The sequence below is a fragment of the Protopterus annectens genome, chromosome 3.part1 (assembly GCF_019279795.1).
Source record: "Protopterus annectens isolate FY-2018-M chromosome 3.part1, PAN1.0, whole genome shotgun sequence".
NCBI classification, from domain to species: domain Eukaryota; kingdom Metazoa; phylum Chordata; order Ceratodontiformes; family Protopteridae; genus Protopterus; species Protopterus annectens.
In genome coordinates, this window is record NC_056732.1 from 367,248,370 (window position 1) to 367,258,501 (window position 10,132).

The window sequence follows — 10,132 nt, forward strand, 5'->3', positions numbered from 1 at the left end:
GTCTGGAGACTTTATACATGGAAATTTTTACATAGATCTTTTTATACACCTTTGATGATGAATAAAATAAATAATAAAGATAATCTATGTAAGAGATGTAATGTAGAAATTAATGCTGACTGGGCTCATATGTTTTATGACTGTATAAAATTGAAAGAATACTGGAAGTCAATTAATGAATTTTTGCAGGCTCTTTTTACAGATAATTTCATTATTTCTAAATCTCTTATATTATTCAACACACCTGTACCTCAAAGTGTTAAAAGGTTAAGCTTCCCTTGTTATGGTCTATTCTAGCAGTGGCTAGGAAAATAATAACCAGAAATTGGATTTCAGATACACCTCCTTCGTTCAATGAATTTAAAAATGTTATGAATATAGTGTGCCATATGGAAATAAACACAATTAGGTCAAGAACAACTAGAAAAACATCTTATTATATTGTATGGGATAATTTACAAAATTTGTTAAAAAAATCCTAATTTCAATAGCATGGTATTTTAGTTTAATTAATTGAGCTGATTGTAGTGGATGTCTTTGTAAATACTTTAGTTGTTTTGTTGAATATTATAATCATATCTATTTTTAATTACTTGTATAAAATTGTTATGATATTTCTCTTGTATGTTAAAACAATAAACCTGTTTTGAAAAAAAAAAAAAAAATCCAAGTCCCTTAGAGCTACACGCTCCAGGGACTTAAACCTCAGCACAAAAATAAATAAGACATGGTGGAGGGACAAATTCAATTCCCAGGGGCTCCCCTCACTCTGGAATAGAATCCCAATTCATGTTAGACATAGCCCCTCGCTGACCCTCTTCAAGCGAAATTTGGACGCGTGGATGGGAAATCGCAAATTCACCCCTGGGATCTCCCCAGTGTCCCTGCTAGACAGAGGCACAGTAAACTAATCTTAAAAGGGTACCTTCTGTGACCTACTTTACAGAGGCACAGTAGGCTAATCAAATAGAGAGGCGGAAGCCAAATACACTCTGGCTAGGCTTACAAATGCCCTAGGGCAGATAGCCTAGTATCTACCTATGAACCTATGAACCTATAAACTGTCTGAAGCTGAATTAAGTAAGTGAGGTTTGCCTACTGTTCCCATCCTAAAGGAAGGGAGGAAGGAAATATTTATATCTGAAGAGATTTCAAGGCTATGATCCACTATCATCACCATTAACCCCCCCCCCTTTTCCTGTTTCTTTTTATGTGGGGTTTTGGTGCCACGTCCATTGTTGCCACCTCTCTCAAATCAGCGCAATTCATCTACCTTCTTCAATGCTCATGACCAATGGTTACAGTTCAGGCAATCAACCCTTCCAATTCTTGGCTTGGTGTCCTTTTCTCTTCTCTTCCCATCCATCTCAAATCTGCTTTACCAAAGAGTCTTTTTATTTCCTGCATGTGATAAAAATCACTGGAGTCAGTTTTCCTTAACCTTCTCTGCAGTTGGGTTAGTGGCTTCTGCTCTGATGGCCCCTACCCTACTCATCTCAGGAACTTCATCACCTCAGTTACTGTCCATTCACTGCCCGAGTTTCTATGCCCTACATGGGCACTAGTCTCACCATTGTTTATGCACCTTATGTTTCAGCTTTTTGCATGCTTCTATCACGTTACCTATATTTTTGTACCATTTGGCTAAAGCGTCTCTGATTCTAGCTTTCACCTCTTTATTCAGACTTCTCTTCTCCTCATTCGTATCTCCCAGATACTTGAGGCTGTTAACCTTTTCCTGTTTTCCTTCCTATGTTAAGTTTAAATGTCTTCTGATTTCCTGAATTTGATGTCATTGCCATTGTATTGTCTGTGCTCACTCTCAGTCTTGCATCCCTGTCCTCTATCATTTATTGAACTTCCTGTTCAGATTGTGTTTGTAATGCCACATCATCTACATGAAGCAGCTGTGTTGATCTGTTCCCTCTAACCAGTTTGCTGATGTATTTAATCATCAATAAGAAGTGGGCTCAGAGCTGAATTTTCGTGCCCCCCCCCCACAAAGAACCCCTCTTTGACTGTGAACACTCTCTCTACTTGTGTCATTGTCTCCTTGTGAACACTCTACTTGTGTCATTGTCTCCTTGTAAGCACTCTCTCAAATTGTGTTATTGTCTCCTTGTGAACACTCTCTCTACTTGTGTCATTGTCTCCTTGTAAGCACTCTCTCAAATTGTGTTATTGTCTCCTTGTGAACACTCTCTCTACTTGTGTCATTGTCTCCTTGTACATAATTTATACTAATTCTAGTCATTTTATTTTCGGCATATCTCCTTCTTTCTGTCTTGTTCTTGCTTTCCCTTTCTTTTCTGCTTTCTGCAGGTGATGATTGGAGTATTTTGACCACAACCACACCAGGTAAAGGAAAAATCTCCACCATCTGTTTCCCACCAGTGTAAGTGCTTCGCAGAGTGGAAGTGGTGGATCTATCCATATGGGCACCTGGCACATGGCATCCTGGAAAGCCAGCATCCTGGGCTTCAAGACCTAGTGGGGGCTGCCATAAAGAGGGCAGTGGAGAGGTGGTGGGACCTGTATGGAAGTCTTCTCCAGGGGTGCAAGACTTACAGTCCCAGTTGCTTTGACTATTCAGCCACTGGGGGCCTGACCCACCCCTTTGACATAAGTGTCATGCCACCCAGGACCATCATGACAGGGGAATATTTGAGGATCTCTATATTGGGATGATGCTAGTCATTATGCCCTGTTCGCCATCCCCTTTTGTCTGTCTACGATCTGTACATCTTTTTTTCCCCCACCAATTGTCAACCCCACTTACTGTTCCTGTCTGCCTTGTGTGTCTTTTATTCTGTTGTCAAAAAAAATCCTTAACTCTTCCCTAACCCTCTCTCCTACACACAGTCTGCCCTTCCTCTTCCCACAATTTCTCTTATAAATATATATTTGGAAAAATGGGAGTCTATCCCCACCAGAAAAGAAATATTATGCATCCTTTCTCAACTCCTCTAAGCACAACCCTCTTAATGTGTTCCTTTTGTGTTTCCATATCCATATCCCAGCATGTCTTGAGATGAATAAAAGTTAAAGTCAAAATACAAATTAACCACAGTATGATTTGTTGCCTAGAGAAATAAGACCCATACAGCAGGCAGACAAGTCTGGGGTATAATCCCACTGTGCAGTGATCCTGGGGGGGTATCCCTATCATGGATACCTAGGATTTGAAGACAGCAATTGCTGGCGAAAAAAATCTAAAGCAAAAAAAAAAAAAGAAGTTCAAAAAAGTAAAAAAAAAAAACAAAAAACAGGTTATACCACACATGTAGTTATGAAAGTTAACTTCTTATATAATTTTTATTGAAGTATGTATTATTCGGGCAGTCACAACAGCAAGAGCACATTTTGATTATGTTATAACTCAAGGACACTGATATTTGCTTTGAAAGAAGGATTAAAGTTTAGCTGCAAAGAAAATATTTTTAGGGATATGTTTCATGTATGGAGACTGTACCAGATTTGGGATGTGAAGGTAGAAAATGCATGGATGATGCATGCAAAATGACAACAACAAAAAAAGGTCCCAAAGTAGAGGCATGTAAGACACAATACAACACATCATGGCAAAACAGATAAGCATCTGTGTAAAATATTTGAAAGATTCCATTTAACAGAATTACAAGTGCTATTTATTTCAGAGGAAATTTGCATACCTGTTTCAGTATAGCTTATCTTGAATGGACAATGACATTTTTAGTAGTTGCATTCAATGCAAGTGTAAGTTGGGGGTAGAAACTAGGAATGCCTGGGGTGGTTTGAGTGTAAAGACAGATGTGGAGGAAGAAGAATGCAGCATCCCAATATAAGTTTTAAGGTGATGTGTATTTTGAAGATAAGTGCAGTGTTTTGGATAGAACTTCCATAAAAAAGGGCAACAGTTAATGCTTAATCTGCAGAAAGATAGGAAAATAATGCAAGTTTTGTAAAGTAGGTAGTAGTAGTAGGTGAAGGAAAAATAATACATCAGTCTTCTCACCTTATTTAGTGCAGACTAAAATGCCTGAAAAATAGAAGTACAGGTCCTAGCTACAAGTGGGACCCCATACTGCAGGCAGGGTGGGGTTAAGAACTCAAAACAGTACTATAAGACTGCAAGGCAGACTGTACATGTTTTATCTTCTTTTTCTAGTCCAAAGGCAAGTTTGTATTAAACCTATGGAAGAGTCTGCATTGTTTGTTAACAGTATACCTGGAATAAGGTGGAACTTTCTTTACCTTTTCCAGTTAACAAAAAATGAAATAAATTAGCTTGATGTCACACTGATAGATGAACCAGGGAAGTTTGATGCAAGTAAATCTTTCTAGGAACCCTGCTGCTGACACCTTTATGCTAAGGACATGCTAATCCCTCCATCAACATGAATCATTGCCTTATGATGAATAAAAGGCAGTTACACATCACACATCTAGAACAATGATTGCTGAAAAAAATCAAAATTTAAGAAATCTAAACAAGAAATTCAGTTTAGGCTCCTTAGGTGAAACTATAGCTTTTCACTTACTAAGAGAGATGAAATAGGTGTGCTACAAGGTGATTTTGCTACTGAAAAAAAATGGCAACCCTAAAAGTACTAATACACAGGAAATGTATTTTTAAGCACATTTATAAGTTTTTCAACATACATCAGAACAATTTTGAAATGAAGAATGTGACTCTCTGACTTATCCCCAGAGTCTTTATTGTCTATCCAGTCTAGATTTTCATATAGGAGAGCTAACAATAAATTGTTTTACCTGATGGGAAGAAAAGATGTCAGGAGCACACATCCATGTAGAAAATGTATAGTTTGGATGAAAATGTTAAAAGATTAGATGCCAATATCAATATGATTCTGTTTATCTCTTTATTTATCAAAAGAATTAGGCATAAAAATGAATCAAGTTTTTACTTGCATCCCTCTGTTGTAAATGGTATAAAATGAAAACAGGCTACAGTAAATGGAATAAACAAGACAAACTAAGAAATCTGTTTAGCAAATAATTTTGGAGCACTTTTGTGATGTTCAGTCACGTAATATAATGACTTTGGTTACAGCTGATCTGAAAAAAGAAAAAAACAACAGCTTGAGGGAAGTGGTAAGATTCCGTGTTTCTGACTGCTGGCTAACTATAATTTACCTTGGGAAGGAAGTAAGGAATAATGTTTACCTATTTTAGAGTAAAAAAGTGATTTTTAAATGTAATACTTAATGAATATTGACTCTAATAATGAAACTGAAGAGAAGCATTTATATAATAACACTTTATCTTATATATAGTAAGTAAATGAATAATTTTTTACAACTTTGTTACTAATATTAGAAACGACAAGAACCTATCTTAACTTACAATATTTACTGTATGTACTGTTGATAATCAATATCTTGTTATTGTATTAAAGCCAACAACCTGTAATGTTGTTTACTATTGCTGCAACTTTGTATCTCTATTTATTATTTACATGATGTTGAGCTTTTCTCCCTGGGCATCCACTGAAAAAGGACCTGCGTCCAGTCAGAATTTCCCAGTAAACAAAAGTAAAATAAATAAATAATGCTGGTTGTGAATATCTGTTTGACTTTCATGATATTTAAGCCACTATCTGTGGGATGTTACATTCTTCCATGAAAGCAAAATGCCAAGATGCCAGAGAGTTAATAAAGGGAAATAAAATGTATCAGTCTGTCTTGAGTTTTGTGTGTGTACTATATTTATCAGTCTGCAGTCCAGACATCTGTACATTTTGTCTGTTAGGCAAACCCGAGCAGTTGCAGTGAAGAACATATGTTTCAAGACTCTTTCTTTTAACATGAGAGGAGTTAGCTTTATCCGGGATTTAGAAAGGCTGTGAAACAGAAAGGTAAGATCAGAGGATTCAAGCATCAGTTTTGATAAGCAACCTGAATGGGAATGAGGATTGAGTAGATTTTGAGATCAGGAAATGAACCGGATGTTAAGGGCATATAAATGGTATGACAAACAGGAAAGCTGTAAATGCCCTACATACACTTAGGAATTTGCTTAGGCACTAATACTCACTGGTTGTAACTGAGAATAGTTCTAAGCCACTGGTTATCTTTTCTTGCAGTTATTTTATGAAAGTACAATAAGGGAATCCACTCAAAAAATCTATGTGACTGAATTTTATCCTGGAGTAAATGGGGGGGGGGGGGTCTCAGCCTAAATTTAGAAATGGTGGACAAAGGTTCAAACAGCATCTGAAGAATAAGACACCCTTCATTTATTAATTTCTGACATAGTAATATGATACCTGGTGATGCCAGTAAGAATGAACTCTCACATCAGAAGTGTGTAAAATAGTTCAATATTGATATCTGCTCTGGATTGGGTGATCTGCTTTTACAGCTTTAGTTAGCTTTTAAAGAGGGTCCTGACAAGGCAGTACTGATGAGGAAAAGTCATGTGATTTGTAGGAGTCTCATGCCTTCTTTCATAACTGATGGCCTGGTGAATGTTGGATGCCATTTAAGGAGTAAGGAACCCATTGATTGTCATAATTATTATCATATCATTTTTATGAAGGGGACAAAATCGCTAGTGATATCATTATGTTTTTCAGATATGTTACTTTACTGAGTGCTAGTTCATTTAACAGTGAGATCCCTCTGTTATACCTGAGTGACTAAACTGTGTCCATAGAACTAAACACATTATGTCTTCATGTCATCTAGCATATGTATACAGAGAAAGTAAACAGTGACTGATTCAGGCAGGCTCAGCAGCAAAGGGCATACCCGCAGTTTTCTAGGACATTTGTCATATCTAATCTGGAATAGATTGCTTTTTAGTCTGGGTGGTTGGTGTCTCTAATATTATTTAAGGTTTGTTTTGTCTATATATTAATCTATTCTTTCACTTTTCTTACCTAAATAATCATATATATTTTTTTCTCTAAAATGATCTAAAACAGAGTAAGACCATTTAAGTTATGCTAGCGAAGGGTTTGTGCCCTTTCTCCACTGTTGTGCAACCTCATAGTTGGTATATGTAATTACCAGGAGGTGTTGGGGGTGCAGGGGGATGTCCCCCTGCAAAAACATTAGTTTTGAATGTGGTTACATTTTGTTAATATTTTGTATTTAGAAGTTTTTCAGTTTAGATCTTTTTAAGTTTAGATATATTCTGTCAATATTTTCAGTGTCATTCTTATGCTGTTTTAGATCAATTTTAATATATAGGTCTACCTCAAACCGTCAGTGTGCCAGATAATTGAATTACATTTCATCAACTCCACTTGATCGAATCCTCACTTTTTTGAATGCCCAGAACAACAGCAATTTACACAGGGTAGACAACCACTAGGCCACCATGGTGAACCTTGTCCTTCCCCCACTGTAGTGCAATCTCAGAGTTGGTATATTTAGTTATGGGGTTGTAGGGGGTGCAAAGCCCCACCACTTGGAGGGATACTTGTTTTGGTGTTTGTTGTTTTGTTCTGGTGGTTGAGAGGTTGTTTACCCTGGGTGAATTGCTGTTATTCTGGGTGTTCAAATAAGTGAAGATTTGATAAAGTGGAGTCAATGAAATGGGATTTGATTATCTGGCACATTGGCAATCTGAGGTAAATCCATATATATATATATATATATATATATATATATATATATATATACATATATATATATATATATATATATATATATATATATATATATATATATACACATACTGAAAATTCACCCCAGGGATCGGGTGGCACGATGCCAGGATAATCTTATGGGCTAGGCTTGTAAAGGCTCCAGAGCCATTAGCCTGGTACACACCTATGAACCTATATATATATATATATATATATATATATATACACATGTATATATTGAACTCTAGGGTATACTTTCTGATACTATAACCAAAGAATTAATATGTATTCAGCAGAACTAAGCATTTATATTCACAGTTCTAAGGAGTGCCATTGGAACCATCAGTCTTGCTTGCTTTAATTGTAGATGTAATCTGGCTAAAAGCATATATTGGCCAGCAAAACAGCTGACAGTAAAAACAGAATTTTCTATCCTTTACACTGAGGTGACATGACATCATAGTTGGCTGTGTTATGCTGGGGATAGGAAGCACAGCTTTCTGTATGACAATGTGATTTTTTTCCCTACAGAAAAAAAAATATTTTGTGTGTTCTGCTGTTGGACATATTTTCAGTCAATGTGTGCATTTCATTGTATTACATTCAGCTTGTCAACCTAGAGCCAGTAAAACAGTTTTAAAAGCTGTCCATGAAATGCAATTTAAATTGAAGGTTTCCATAACTCTGATGCTCTACCTGCTCTAATCGATGTACTTTATGTTGTACTGCTACCATATTTCTGTTAGATTTATAACAAGAAAAATTTTTCTTTTAATCATGGATCACTCTGCCTGTTTTATAACAAATGCATTAATATTCCTACTGGAGAAACTGTAAGCAAAAATAACCAGCATGCTGCTTAGTCCTGGTGTGGCAAGTGTTGTTCTCAATTCCCTACAGATAGGAGATGAGGAAAAAGTTGCTTACCATTGTGGCTTACTTGCCTGATAGGGGCTGTACCCGAAGGCTCTTATCTTGTGGATGGCGGTGGGTGTGCTTTCCTCCTGTGAGTGGCCCTTGGTAGTTTCTGGAGGGTAGCTCCTGTTATTGATAGTTTTCCTCTGTCTTGTAAAGAAGAATAGATATCTGGTCTATCACTGGCTCTTGAAAAGAAGACTTTTACTTAGATCTTTGGATTAAAATTCCTTTATTTGGCAGATGAGCATGGCTCAGAAGACTGACTTTACTATGCCAGATAACAATATTTATTGTTGATTCAGTGGGCTGAGGGATGAGGTGGCAGTACATTAGTGCTCTAGGACCACCTTCGTTTATGAGAAGGGCGTGTCCCTAGATGTCTGTGGATGTTTCATTTCTGTATTTCTTTTGAATATTGTGTACATTGTTTCCTTAACTTAAAAAAAATTAAACACATTTAAAAGATTTAAAAATATACAAAGCAATTAAAATCACATTCTCCATAAAAAATCATTCTCTTATCTAAAACACATAAAAAACTAAATTTACGCAGGTTCACATTAGTAGTATCCTTATCAAAATGTGTCAACTGTGGTGTCTCCAGAGTTCTGCCGCACTTTCATAAGTCCACCTCATCAGATCTGCCATTAAACATTTACCTTGTTAGTTCCATAACCCAGTCTTGTTATCTGACTATTTTGAAAACATATTTAAAATATGGAGCTAGCATAGGAGTGGATACCTGTGTACTATGAGCAGAAAAGGGAAAAAAAACAAAGATGTAAGCAAGTATGGAGACCTCGTCAGGTGTGTTTATTATGGAACGTTTTTGTTCTTGGAGGGTGGAAATTGGGAGTGTGCTGTGTATTTAGATGGCCATATATGCCATGCATAAAGGGAAAATAATCTTGATATAAACCTCAAATTTTTAATTATCAGGAGCTTTGTTTTTTTTTTTTTTTTTTATCTGTTAAATTTATGTCTAAGGTTGAGGGACATGAGTGTCCAAGAAATATTTGTGTAACTTCATAACAGTATGAAGATCCAAAAAGCCTGATATTCATCTGGTCCTTTTAGCTAAGATGACTGCTGGGGCCACTATCATATGTGTCCTGTTTCAATTTGGGACCACTCACACGCCGAAAGCACAACCACCACCACCACCCCCAAGATAAGCCCCTCCCAGTACAGCACCTATCAGGCAAGTAAACCACAACAGTACTAGAGAAGCTGTGGAAATAACTACCTTATGCCACTAATAGTACAGCTGAAAAACTCTCATAATGGAATGTCTTCTTTAAGTGCATGTGCCATTGTACTTTTCTCTAGGTTCCATGGGATGATCTCTCGTGAGCAAGCTGATGAACTTCTTGGAGGAATGGAGGGAGCATACCTCATACGGGAAAGTCAGCGACAGCCTGGCAGCTATACATTAGCACTCAGGTATGTTTTCTTATAACAGGTAACACATTCTATTTAATTTCTTTGTTATCCTTTTTTTATTTTTTGCATAGTTTGACAGAGATGGTCTAAATGGGCTACAATAACTGACAAACTACTTATTTATTTATCTGTGGGTAAGTTTCTCTGGGCATGTATCTTCTTTTCAGGGCAACC

At 36.7% G+C, this 10,132-nt stretch overlaps 1 protein-coding gene across 1 annotated transcript in view; it reads left to right on the forward strand.

The window, feature by feature from the left end:
• Positions 1-10,132, forward strand: part of CHN2 (chimerin 2) — a 2,549,636-nt gene that overhangs the window by 1,764,211 nt on the left and 775,293 nt on the right. Inside the window, exon 5 of the mRNA XM_044066825.1 lies at positions 9,845-9,958. Coding sequence (XP_043922760.1) covers positions 9,845-9,958 — 114 coding nt within the window. The remainder of the gene's footprint in view (positions 1-9,844; positions 9,959-10,132) is intronic.